Source organism: Octopus sinensis, linkage group LG5, assembly GCF_006345805.1.
Source record: "Octopus sinensis linkage group LG5, ASM634580v1, whole genome shotgun sequence".
Taxonomy (NCBI): Eukaryota; Metazoa; Mollusca; class Cephalopoda; order Octopoda; family Octopodidae; genus Octopus; species Octopus sinensis.
Window position 1 is genome coordinate 29,641,517 of NC_043001.1, and position 15,000 is coordinate 29,656,516.

At 34.7% G+C, this 15,000-nt stretch overlaps 1 protein-coding gene across 1 annotated transcript in view; it reads right to left on the reverse strand.

Moving 5' to 3' along the window:
• LOC115211772 overlaps window positions 1-15,000 on the reverse strand; it is a 412,137-nt gene that overhangs the window by 208,931 nt on the left and 188,206 nt on the right. The window contains exons 53-60 of the mRNA XM_036503112.1: window positions 14,623-14,751; window positions 12,614-12,799; window positions 9,857-9,973; window positions 7,150-7,332; window positions 5,653-5,790; window positions 5,219-5,401; window positions 3,720-3,854; window positions 1,190-1,366 (exon numbers count right to left, since the gene is read on the reverse strand). Coding sequence (XP_036359005.1) covers window positions 1,190-1,366; window positions 3,720-3,854; window positions 5,219-5,401; window positions 5,653-5,790; window positions 7,150-7,332; window positions 9,857-9,973; window positions 12,614-12,799; window positions 14,623-14,751 — 1,248 coding nt within the window. The remainder of the gene's footprint in view (window positions 1-1,189; window positions 1,367-3,719; window positions 3,855-5,218; window positions 5,402-5,652; window positions 5,791-7,149; window positions 7,333-9,856; window positions 9,974-12,613; window positions 12,800-14,622; window positions 14,752-15,000) is intronic.

Consider the following 15,000-nt stretch of genomic DNA (forward strand, 5'->3'; position numbering starts at 1 on the left):
TACCCTAAACTCAATAGTAGTAGTTCTGCATCTATTTGTACACAAAGTCACACACTATAAATATATATATAGTTGAGGTGTATTCTGTTAAGAAATCAAACATTTATTTACGGAGACAACAATTATATATCACCTGAGGAGATACAACTAGGTCCTAGTATACAGGTAAACGTTACATAATTTAAATCCTGTATATATGTGGATCTATGCTGCATCGAAACATGTGTAGTAGCCATTAAACAGCTGTCAAATCGTACTCCCTCTTCCTTTTGATTCTATTTATTCTTTTCTTTTCTTTGTGTGTGTATATATATATATATATGCATAAATATATATACATACACACACACATACATACATGTATGCATGCATACATACATACATATGTGTGTGTGTGTATGAAACTGTTAGGTAGGTTCGTGAGCTAGAATTCAGATAATAACCGAAAAAAGTTACTAGGTATGCATATATGAATGCATAAAAGCTTGTATGTGTGTGTATGTATACTCTCTTTTACTCTTTTACTTGTTTCAGTCATTTGACTGCGGCCATGCTGGAGCACCGCCTTTAATCGAGCAACTCGACCCCGGGACTTATTCTTTTGTAAGCCCAGTACTTATTCTATCGGTCTCTTTTGCCAAACCGCTAAGTAACGGGGACATAAACACACAAGCATCGGTTGTCAAGCATAGCTAGGGGGACAAACACAGACACACAAACACACACACGCATATATATATATATATATATATACATATATACAACAGGCTTCTTTCAGTTTCCGTCTACCAAATCCACTCACAAGGCTTTGGTAGAAGACACTTGCCCATGGTGCCACGCAGTGGGACTGAACCCGGAACCATGTGGTTGGTAAACGAACTACTTACCACACAGCCACTCCTGCGCCTATATGTAAATTTGTGTGCATCATCATCATCATCATTTAACATCCGTTTTCCATGCTCGCCTGGGTTGGATGGTTTGACAGGAGCTGGTCAGCCAGGGAGCTGTCAAGACTCCAAATGTCTGTTGCAGCATAGTTTCTATAGCTGGTTGCCTACCCCAGTGCCAATCACTTTACAAAGTTTCTTAGGTGCTTTTTACATGATGTATGTATTTACGAATGGAAAGTAGATAGAATGAGCAAGTAAAAATAATTTACAAACACAAAGAAATGTGTCTTACTTACCGGGGGACTTGCTGCAACTGTTAGTACAGGAGCTGAAACAGCCAAATTCTCGCTTATCCTTGTGCTATAAGATGGCTGAGAAAATGTCAGTGTATTAGCATCCCTCAAAATATTGATTCGCACGTTGATTGTACTGGTCCTTACAGGTTGCATTTTGTCAGAAGCTTCAACTTGAAACTAGAAAATATATTGAAAGAAAAAATAGAAAAAGAATGGAAAAATTAATTTTTTTGTCATTCATTTTATCTGTGCAAGCATGGTTAGACAAAATATGTTATTGAAGTATCTATTTCACAGTTGAACGCCCTTCCTGATATTAACCCTAATCTATTTTTCAGGTGAGGGATGTTTTATTCCACATGGCTTTGAAGGACCAAATCAAGTGGGTTATTTATTAACAGAAGTGTCAATAAGAAAGCCACATGAACTTGTAACTTTTGGATTAGTGAATAGTAGATGTATACAAACACATAGACACACACATGTATAGGTACGCACACTTGCATATATAAATGCATGTATGCATGTATGTATGTATGTATGCATGCATGTATGTATGTATGTTTGTATGTATGTATGTATGTATGTTTGTATGTATGTATGTATGTATGTATGTATGTTTGTATGTATGTTTCATGATCATCATCATCATTTAACATCCACTTTCCATGCTAGCATTGGTTGGACGATTTGACTGAGGTCTGGTGAACCAGATGGCTGCACCAGACTCCAATCTGATCTGGCAGAATTTCTACAGCTGGATGCCCTTCCTAACGCCAACCACTCTGAGAGTGTAGTATGTATGTATGTATTTATCCTACATTTTATCAGCACAGCTTGTTACAACCCCATAAAACTGCTATTGCAAGTTGGTATCAATAGACTGTGGTTGCCATAATAAAATAGGAGTTTTTATATGACTACTCAAAAACGTTTCATGTAAACAAACTTAAAGGATATATATATATATATATATACAATGCATAACATATATATGTATGTAGATAAACGGTACCGATACTATGTATTTAAGAGTACATGTGTTATTTAAATGACAGAAACTGTGATAAAAAAACACAATATATCTCAGAAATAGGTGGAATAAAATCATACCAGAAGTGATCACAAAAGCAGTAGGTACATATCTCGCTGTTTTTGCAGTTTAACAATATCATGCACTCAAGTCACTTCCAAAAACAAAATTGAAATCTCTAACTGGAACTATATATATAGATAGTGTAAAACTATTGCAATGGTGCAGCACAAATAGAATAAATTCAGATCATGCAACCTACATGCATTTCCGCTGCACAGAGTATGGGCAATTGCATATACAATTGGGCATAATTTTCTGTGCAGTTTCATTCAAGGTCTTTTAATCACTAATCCAAGGAACTGCACAATGCAACTGAACCCAAAACCTTGTGGTTACGAAGCAAACTTCTCAGTCCCACAGCTTTGATTGCTGCTGCATACAACCATATCTGCATGTGTCTGTGTTTTATGTTGACATTTCCACAGCTTTGGTTGTGTGAAATGGTGAATAATATTTGCATTCCTTGTTGATTCTATGTCTGATCACTCTGCCTTTCCAGATCCACAAAATAAAAAAATACCTCTAACTTGAAAATCTGGTATGGTTTAGCATCAGTAAGAGTGCCCAGTTTTTAAAAGATCCTCCCAGAAATATGTCCTTATTTTTAAATACATGAAATGGTTCTATAAACTCAGCAAATGGCTTGTTTAAAAGTCCAAACATGTTCGTAGCATATTCAAACTGATATTAACATTGCATCTTTACTTACTACCACTTAGCACACTTGCCTCAAACTCTGTTTAATATTTTCTTCCTTTCTTTTAAGATGAAAAAAGTGTTGAGTATAATTTTTAGCTAGTCAAGCAATTATTAAAAGACTTCGCCCTATGGTTTGTATGTTTGTGTTTTCTAGTTGGTAATGGACTCTTTCCAATCACAAATATTATTAAAGAAAGATATTCTAACGAAATGTTAGCACTAAGCTGTGTTTAGACATAAGCAAAGTTTAGGTTAGTTAAAATATGTTTGTGACATATTTCAGCTGCTAAAGAACAAATACACTGCAGCTACCATGGAGAAAATATCTCTCTTATAGTAAAAGGTATGAAAACATCTAATCTGTTCAGTGTAACCATCTATAATAATAATAATGAAATTATTGTATACAGTGCTCAGGTGCACCACAACTTGTCAGACATATCTATCAGGATATGCTAGTTTGAAAAGTCTGAACATTAAGAAGAAAGTTTCTCATACAGTTATTAGTTTAATAATTATAAAATAAAAAACTGAAAATTTTTTTAAAAAAGGTAAAATATTAAATTCTAAAGAGAAATTGTTTCAAAATGAGATTTGGTTGCTAATTATAATACTTTTTTCTTCATTAAATATTGTTGTTTTAATTTAATTGAAAGAGACACAATGAAATAATAACATAAAGGGAAAAAATATATAAAAGATTCATGTAAGAACTGCTTGAAATACTTTGCTCACCAGAAAAGCAGATGTTCCAGTTTTAGGCAATGGTTTCTTCAATATGATAGTACCATCTTGTTGGTTCAAGTAAAAATACGTTGGTGCATCATTTATCCAATTAGCTTTGTACTCCACAGAATTAGGAGTGCTTGGCTAAATAAAGGGACAATACAAATTGGAATAGTTAGTAAAGCAAAATATGAAGATACTTTATTAGACATCAACTAACTTTTCTCAACAAACTTTTATACACAATGTCATTTCATATTTAGATAGAATTAAATGAATAAATAAACATCACCTTCCATTTTTAGAGGTTAACTGCAATTATATAATATCTTCAAAGGCAACTAGATATTATTTCCAGGATAGACCAAATTGAATCCAATAAGGCTAGTATGAAAATAATTATTGAATTCTAATGCAGGTACACATCTTAAATTTTGGTAATGGATATAGTTAATTAGAGTGACAAGTACTCGACAGGTACTTATTTTAGACCAAGTCAATTTTAGAGGATTTGAACTCAGAACATAACTGTAGTCATCTAAATGCCACAAAGCATTTTGTCTATCCCACTAATTGCAAAGTTAGCCAAAAGGACTGCACTGTAGTGTTTGTACTCTCTGGCAATCTTTTTGTGTTTTTGATTGATGCTAATTTAATGGCATTGAGCATTTAGAATATGGATATTCATGCTGCTTAAATGTTTGACAAGATAAAATTTGTTGCATGTAATTTTTGGACCCATTTTTTAAAAATAAAATTTGAACTTCTTGGAATCATAAACAGGTAGTGGATCTTTTTTTTTATTTTTTGTTACAATAAAATATCACTCTTTGCATATTTTTTTTTCATTTGTTTACACAGAGAAAGTGTAATAGGGGTGAAAATCATCCATGCAACTCCACCACCTGATGAAGTATCATCCGTGTCTGGGAGGTAAACCTTTTGTTTTGCCATACTATGTCTTTGTCTTTGTCATCATGGGAGGCCCACAACAGAAAGGTATCATATTCTAAATGGAATGCTCTCTCTTTACTTTTTTATTTGTTTCAGTCATTTGACTGTGGCCATGCTGGAGCACTGCCTTTAGTCGAGCAAATTGACCCCAGGACTTATTCTTTGTAAGCCTAGTACTTATTCTATCGGTCTCTTTTGCCGAACCGCTAAGTTACAGGGACGTAAACACACCAGCATCGGTTGTCAAGCGATGTTGGGGGGGGGGGGACAAACACACACACACAAAAATATACACACATACACATACATATATATATGTACACATATATACGACAGGCTTCTTTCAGTTTCCGTCTACCAAATCCACTCACAAGGCTTTGGTCGGCCCGAGACTATAGTAGAAGACATTTGCCCAAGGTGCCACGCAGTGGGACTGAACCCGGAACCATGTGGTTTGTAAGCAAGCTACTTACCACACAGCCACTCCTACGCCTAGAAAGAAAATATAAAAAGTGGTCAACTCAGTAGTTATTCAACAACCACCATATACATACCATATCTGGATCAGTGGCATTGACATCAACTACAATTTCACCAACAGGAGTTGTATATGCTATGCTAACAGATATATCTGCATGTGAGAATGCTGGAGGGTTTCTATTCTTGTTTATCTGGACAAGGAGCGTAGCTGTACTGGTCAGTGGTGGTGATCCTCCATCTTTGGCCAGGATCCTCAACTGGAAAATAAAGATAAAATTTAAATAACATATAGAACTATAAAATTTTTAGCTAATTTTATTATTCTAGTTTCAAATAACACTTGGAATTACTTGACTTATTGAAATACCCATACACAGAAAGGCAGAAATAAAAATGGGACTCTTTCTGACTCCCTTATGATGGCCTGTCTTATAAGAAATGTAAAATTAGTCAACTCTTACAGTTCTTGCAATATGAAATAAAGAAGCATACCAAGGGAATAACTTACTTTATAAAGACTGTCACTATCTTGCTGAAGATCATTTTCTCTTGGTGCTGTTATAATCCCTGTTGCAGGATCAATACTAAAGAGGGTTGGAGCTTGGTCATCTCCAATCAGAGATAGGAAGACATCATTAAAGGGTTTCTGAAAGTGAAACAAACAATATGAATAAGAAATCTTTTATAGTGTCCATCTTTTGTATTCCATGGAAAACAGCCACTACAAAATACCACATTACAAAATTTACCTATATTTATAGTGTATATGATATAGAGGTAACTTGAAAACATAAGCTTCAAAGGATCTAGATGTGTTATAAGAGTTCAAAATATGCAGAGTTTATTGCACAAGTGGTGAAGTCTGTATAATTTAAAGTTGCTCTGTTTCATTGTAGTTTTATACTCAGAACTTCAATAATATTATATTACCCAATTAAGCGGTATGAGGTACAGCAACAGAAGTTCAAAAGAGAAAACTTCAGAGTTGAAGAATTCTCATGTTTGCTATATGATCTAATATCTTTTGGTCTAAGTCATCTGGACATTACACTGCTTGGGATATAATGTAAGTATAATTTTGAAATGCAACAAACCAACATATTAAATATGTATTATTACTAATTGGATTGGTTTATGTGAGAATGTTTGTTGAAAGAAGGTAGAAAATTTTTCAAACTAAGTCGAAGTTCTTAAGTGACTTTATTTTGAATGCTTCATCTATACTCTATCATGTAGGCTTTAGCTGTCCTGAGTATTAAGAAGAAATCAAGGCATAGTACATCTACATTGTTATGAAATTTTTAGTGGTAGCAGTAAAGAAATTCATTGCTATTTGTAATGATATAGTAACAAAATTAGACACAAAAACAGAAATTGTTTATTTAATCAATATTGTTTGATCTTACATTTTCTTAAGATTAGATTTGATATTTTTGACAGGAAAACTTTTACACATAATGTGTTAATATCACTGCTACATAGCATTTAAAGTTTATTTCTAATTTAAAATACAATATTTAATTGCATTATCTCTATGTGGTTCATTATTATGTTTATTCTATGTATAAAGCAATGGCGTTGTTTAAGTACGGGTTAAGGTTAGGATTAGGGTCAGTTTGTGGCCCCTACTTTAGCCTCAGACTGACCAACGCTTTGTGAGTAAAATTAGACAGACATTACAAAGAAGATTCTTTTATATGAAGAGTATGTATGTATTATATATATATGAGTGTGTGTGTGTGTGTGTGTGTGTGTGTGTGTGCATGTGTGTGTATGTGTAATAATTTTATATTTGGATACCTGATGTTATCAGCAGTAGGGATATATATATATATATATATAAATATATAAGCACACACACATCTATATGTGTGTGTGTGTGTGTGTGTGTAAATATCACTTGTTTGTATATTTGGCATTGAAAGACATCCTACATGGAGTTAAGGTGGGATGTCACAGAAGTCAGCAACAATGAGTACTGCAAGATCACTACAAAATTTCTTACCACATTGTCCTGGTCAGTCACAGAAACTCTATATAATTGATTAACAGGAACAGTTGCAGTAATATTATTTGGTACATTACCAAACTGGGGTGCATGATTATTCCTTTCAACAATAATTGACACAGTTATGTTGTTGGTGGCTCTCTGTGAAGGAGAACCCAAGTCCTTGCCCAATAGAACAAACTAGAGAAATGAGAAAATGAAACAACAAAATACATGTTAGCATTCATAAAAAAAAACACTTGAAGAAAAGTATCATCATCCTCATCATCATTTTAATGTCCATTTTTCCATGCTTACATTGATAGGACAGAATTTGTAGAGGAAAATCTTCTACAAGTCATATGCCCTTCCTCTTGACAATTGTCCACAGCCTTCATATGATGTCAATATAAGGATACACTAACTCACACACACACACACATATTTATATATACATATATTATCCGAAATGTACAGTATTATATATCCATCACGGCTGATCTTACCAGTCAGTTCCGTGCAAACAAAACAATGGAGTGTTAGGTAACAATCCGTTTATATAACCTTACGCTCATCAGAGTTAGTCAATATGGAAGGGAATATGGCAACTGCACTTTATTGTCAGAGATGTGAAAAAAGTGCTGAGATGAAAAAGGGCTAAGGGATTAGTTTAGGAGTTATGTACCATGGTTGGACATGCTGTACTGCACACACACACACACACACACACACACACACATACACATACGTATATGATGGCCTTCTTTTAATTTCTTCATATTAAATCCACACACATCATTGATTGACCTAGAGCTATAACAGAAGATGCATACCCAAGGTGCCATGCAGTAGAACTGAACTCAGAACCATGTGGTTAGAAAGCAAGCTTTATAACCATACAATCACTTCTTTCTTTTGCATTAGCACTTTGTGTTTGTGTAGGTGGATGAGTATTGAATGCGTTGTGTGTTTTAAGTATTTGTTATGTGAGCAGTAATATGAGATGTTACAAATAATACTGCTGTGACAGCAGTGTGTCTCTTCAACAGGGGTGTCTCTTCACCTGTCATCAGAGTCCCACCGTTGAGCAGGGATTCCAGCTCAACTGCACCATGCTAGCTCATTACAAGTTGGGCACATATAGGTTGCTGATTAAATCAACCCCAATGACTGGTACTCAGTTTCATTAATTGTAGAAGAATGAATGACAATGTTTGAACTATCTGTTCTCCTACTAACATAGAAAGAAAACTTATGATAGCATGAAATTATAACATTATTACTAACTTCTTTGTCATGATTAGCATTGATGAAACAAGTCAACTATGTAAATAATATACATATATATGGCAATTTCTTTTCCTCTGTCTTCCCTTCTCTGGATCTTTCCTTCTCCTATGTTTCTGACGAAGAGCTCCGCTCGAAAAGTTAAACCCCCCCTTCTTTCCTTCTTTCCTGAGCATCCAACAATACTATATTTGTTCCACATCCTCGCGTTGTTGTGTTCCTTTTGTGCTTTCTTGTTTGGATTAACTTTATATATATATATATGTGTGTGTGTGTGTGTGTGTATATATATATATATGTGTGTGTATATGTATATATAAATATATATGTGTGTGTGGTGTGTGTGTGTGTGTGTGTGTGTGTGTATATATGTATGTATATATGTATATATATATATATATATATATATATATATATATATATATATATGATGATGATGATGGCTGCCCCCTCGTTATCGAGTATGGCCATTGCACAAAGCTTAACGGTTATTGGTGCTGTGATCGAATGTGACTTTTTATCTCAGCTAAAGATCTACAATGTCTTGTACAGAATTGGCAGCTAAAAGCTTTACTGGCAATAGCCAGCTGTAGTTGTAACTGGGCTTCATGTATCTTTGCATGTCATTTAAGTCCTCCTGCGGAATTACACTCTCTTCCACATGCCTGACAGATATGATTAGTATGGTGTGTTACACCACCACCAGTGGCCAAGTTGTCGCTCTTCTGTCTCACTTTATGACTACGAAGATGACTCTTGAGTCCAGCTTTACTGAGGGGATATTCTGGCACCGACCCTATTTGCCATATATTTTGCGATGGTTTTCTGTACTGCATTCAGAAACTGCAGATATGGTGTTTACATCCATATATATATATGTATATACACACACACATAAACATGTGTGTGTATATACAGATGTGGCAGTGTGGTAAGAAGTTTGCTTCACAACTACATAGTATCAACTTTAGTCTCACTTTGTGGTTCCTTGGGCAAGTGTCTTCTACTATAACCCCATGCCAAGCAAAGCCTTGTGACTGAATTTGGTAAACAATAGCTAAAATAAGACCATTGTATATATTTATGTATGTGTGCATGTGTGTGTGCATGTATATACATGCATACATATATGAGTGCGCATGTGTGTGTGTGTGCATGCACATGTTTTTGTGTGTGTGTGCATGTGTCTGTATGTGTTCTTGTCTTGGCGTCATATGATAGCTGTAAATGATTGTCACAAGCAGCGTTATTTGTTTCCAATGTTCTGTAAGAACATGTCTGACCATGGGGAAATACACCTCACTTGGAAACAGATAAACAGGTGAGGGTTGGCAACAGGAAGAGTATAGGACATACAGCCAAGTATCAGGGTTGATGTGATTAGCCAAAGTTCAATGACTGAAACTGGTAAAAGAATAAAGTAATATAATATAAATACCTTGTATTCTGAAGTTTTGGAAGGGTCATCCATAAGAGGTTTCATGAGTAGGATATCACAGCTATTGGGCATAGTGGTGAAATAATCATTTGGTGAAGCCATTTCACAACTGACACCCTAGGAATAATTTTAAAAAAGGAACAACATTTAATATATTCAGTGACAAAGAAAAATTATATAATTAATGATACATAAAAAATAGAAAAAATACCATAAAGCATTATATCAATTTTATTCATTTATCTAATTTATTAACTGTAGAGGAGTATATATAAAGTAGCAGACATGCTTCTTGACTGGACATTTTTTTTTTCTATATTCTTCTGTTAACCTGTTTATGAAGAATAGATATTAGCCCTCGTAAGGAAGCTTTTTGCCACAGTCAAGAATTCTTACTTTAACAGAAAACAGCTTACCAGCCATACATCTAATGGTACTGAGCTGAAAGTTTAACAGTAAATCCATGAGTCTCTGTTGCTTATGAAAATATCTAGTATTTTTCCTGTTTTGGGGGTTTGCTTAATCTTTATTTAACTAAATTATTTTTAATTTAATTTCTACATGGACAGTGGAAGCAAAACAAAATGTCAAGAATGGCAGAATGGTAGAATTTAAACAACATAAAACTAACATTTATATACAGCCTGCTGAAACTCTTCATTGTGGTCGTGGGAAATTTGGTGGTGGGGAGAAATATTTATTTATATGAAAATTAAATGATAATACTTTAAACAGTTATGAGCAATGGAAAAGAAATTTCCAACCCTAAGCATTTAAACCAGTCATATCTGGCCAAAATATTCTACCTGTCTTATGTTCAAACCAGTTAGATGGTACCTCTTATACATATCCCTATACTGTTATTCTAAGAAAAATAAACAATTACATCGTTATCTCAAGACTATGAGATAATGCATGATTAATTCAAAACAATGGGAATAAATAAGCATCATATTTGACAGAAGAATCTGAATGCCAAAAGGTTAAATAAACACTTCCATATCACAATTACAAAACTAGGAACAGAATTTGAAAAATCTTGGAAAGTAGTTGTCATTTTCCTTTTAAGAACCATAACTTCTTAAAAATACTTGTACTTGCATGTATGTATATTCTATAATGAGATGTGTGCATATGTGTGTGTGTGTGTTTGTGTGTGTGTGTGTGTGTGTGTGTGTGTGTTTGTGTTTGTGTTTCGGTGGAGTGCATTCTAGGTAGTAGCCATTATTTCATTCATCCGTGGTTTAGTAACTTGTATTAATTGTTCCTGTATCACTTGCAAACTCTGACAGGTGAATTGCTATTCCAACACCAGATCAATTTCTCCAGATAAATGGAGTGCCTCATCTTTAAGAGAAGCTGCCAGGCTTATAGAACTGCTATTGATTAAATGGAGTGAGTTGTTCTTCTTTGGGGTATGTACTTTTAGCAAGTTGAATTTGATCATTGTGTGTTATATCTTGGCTAAGGGCACAAAACAATATTGAAAGGATACAAACTGTTACTATTTTAGCTAGCTGTAGTACTCAGTAACTTACATATCTGAGAGCATTTAAATATAATTTTGAAAATGTATAATCTGACAAGATCTACCCTGATTGAACCTGCAAGTCATTTTACCCCTAATACAATTTCTGTTCAGAATTAGTGAGAATCAAATTTTAAAAACTGCTATCTGCAAGTGTTATATGAAAAATACAATAAAAAGATTTTTTAGAGAATAAAAAATGATAATCAATAAATAAGCAGTTTTAACATAATTTAACATTCATCTTTTACTTTCTGAACCCAAGCGTATAGGAGAGCAGTGTTCAAGTCTACTGTGTTTAGTGGGTAAGAAAGAAACCTCATTCTGGATATACATTAGACCAGTGGTTTTCAACCAGGGTTCTGTGGAACCTTAGGGTTCTGCCAGTACAGTCCAAGGGTTCTGCAAGAAGTTACAAAACTGCTAAAATCGGCAGTAATTTTTAATTTTCATGTGCAGATATGTGTGCATAAGACTATTAAATTATTGCACAGGGGTTCCCCGAGCCAGCAGAATGTTTCCTTGGGGTTCCGCTCCAGCAAAAAGTTTGAAAAGCACTGCATTAGACCAATGGTTCCCAAAGGGAACAGTACTGCACCCCTGGGGGCAGTGAATAGATCCAGGGAGTGGAATGCTAAAGAAAAGTGGGGGCAATAATGGGGTGGCAAAAATAGGGAGGGCTAAAGGATGTAAAAACAATTAAATAATGGATTAATTAGGTTAAGTTTTATTTGTGAAATGCAGTTGCTACAGAAAATGGTCAATGTCTGTGGTGGTTTGTGGGGAGGGGGTGAGTACTAAGAATGTGGCCTGGATGCCAAGGGGATGGCAGCCCAAAAAGGTTTGGGAACCACTGCACTAAACTATAGTAGGTGGCTATTAAAATAGGAAAAACTGAGTGCAGTACTGTAACTAACTGATTACACTGGTTAACTACAAAACTGATGAACTTGTATGTTAAGAGTTAAGTATCATAGAATTGCATCTAAGTATCTGAGAATTATAGTGATCTTTGTAGCAACAAAACACAAATCACTGAATTTTCACTTGGTTGACAGTTATCTTATTCAAGCGGCTATCACACCCTCACACTTTGCATGGAAGTAAAGAGGTTTAAAATTGTATTGAATCTATGAATTGTTCCTAAAGCTGGTTTTCCACCTGTATTTAACATTTACATTTATTATTCATGATGTAAATTATAACAAAAAACACCAGTATGTTTTTACCTCATTTTCTGGATCCACCAAGTTTATTTTCAAAGGAAGTTTCCCCAAAGATTGAGTCTCAAGTACAGTGAGTTGTTGAGTAGCTGATTGAAAAGATGGAGGGTTAGTGTTTCCAAGCACTGTGACCAGCAACACACGACTAGTTGAGCTTGAAGGATTTTGTGGGTTAGCAGCTTTAACACGGATCTTGAGAAAGAAAATTGAAAATAAGAGAATCATAAATTTCTAAATCAGCCTATTTTCCATTTTTAAGTTGCACTTGAAGAATATATAGCAGACATGCATGCATACATACATACATGTATGCATGCATACATGCACACACACACACACACACACACACACACATACACACATGCATACACACATACATACATCTATTATATAGAATCCGTTCTGTCTGTCTGTGTGTCTTCTAGAATCTAGGGCATACTCCATCAGATTGCGCTCAAATTTGATATGTAGATACCAACGGTATCAGGGCAATTCCAGGTGAGAAGACGATCAATAAAGCCGTGGGAACCTGCATTTGTACGTGCAAGTACATCAGCTGTTGCGATGTACTTACTGGTACTTTAAACTCTTTAGTTGCATATTTGTGTGAATAAAATCGTTTTTCTTTGGAATAGAAAAAAGTCTATCTTCATTTCTTCTTTTGCTGGTGTCTCAAATTGAGGTTAAATCAGTGTTTCTCAAAGAGGAGTCTTATGGGACGGTCCGACAAGTTGTTTTCAGAAAATTTTGTTTAAATGTTTGACAACTCAGTATCGTCCATTGGACGAGGGGCGCTTTGCTCGTACATAATATATAGCAGAATTACAAGTAGATGTACAACTGTTACTGTTGTGTTTGGAGCTCTGCAAGGATTTCTATGATCCAATCTGCTTTCCGTATAGTTTTTTTTTTTAATTAACTACTGAGTAGTACAACCAGTTATGAACTACAGTGCAATTGTAAGAATTATATGAACAAGCATAGCTTTTCTTTTTTAAAGTTCTTTCGTGCATTTCACCATTATGGTTGTTTTGTGCTATGTGAAGGCAGTTCCAGATACAAATTGATGCACGACCAGCATGGATCCTCAAGGAACACTTTATTATATCATGTTACAGATAACTTTATTACATCTGTAACCTGATAAGTATTCCCTGAGGACCGAATGTGGTTTGCATGGTTACAAGCAACTGTAATGGTAAAACATACAGAGGAACTTTGGAATAAGATAAACCAGTGTTTATCCTTATTTTTCTTATATATTTCTACCAAATCCACTCACAAGGCTTTGGTCAGCCTGAAGCTATAGTAGAAGACACTTGCCCAAGGTACCATACAGTGGGACTGAACCCGGAACCATGTGGCTGGTAAGCAAGCTACTAACCACACAGCCACTCCTAATACAAAAAAATTATATTTTACTGTTTTGCTATATATATATATATATATATATATATATATATATAGACACATACATACACACATAAATACACACATACACATATGCATGCATGCATGCATGCATACATACATGCATGCATGCATACATACATACATACACACATGCATGCATGCATACATACATACATACATACATACATACATACATACATACATACACACACACACACACACACACATACATACACACATACATACATACATACATACATGCATGCATGCATGCATGCATACATACATGCTTACATTCACTCAAATGCTTAAAGGAGATTTTGGATAAGCTGGAATTTTCAGAAAGAGAAATTGACCAGCTGATTCGTACATTACAAATCCAATCTGTGAGTGGAACAGTAAAAATATGCAAGACTTTTCTCAAGTTCCAAATGTGAACATGTCTGTATTAACTATATCCCAAAGATGGAGCCTTGTATCTTTGTTGGAAACTGACTCCCTCCTCAGTGGAAGATTCATAATAATTTTTAAAAAAAGAAGACACATACATACATACATAATGCTATGTATTTTGTAGAATACAAAGATATGTTAATACATACCCGGTGCTGGGAAATACTACTTGTTAACGTTCGTTTCGTAGTTATTGTTCCTGATTGGCTACCAATGCTGTAATAATCAGCTGCATTATCATCACCAATAATTGAATATCGTATCACATTGAATGGAGACTGCAATGAAGTTTGATTGAAGAAATAATGAGTTGGATATAAAAATATCAGTGACGTATTAGGTAGAAAACTCAGAATTAAGATAACTTTGTGAGGATATTATGAAGCACCATTGCAAATGTAGTAATGTTCCAGACATACTATGTCAGATTCTTTGTTCTGATGCCTGGTAGCAACCTATTTATTGCATTTACTCTGTTAATGTTCTTGGAAAGGTAATGAGACCCCCTTCGGTCATGACACAGACCA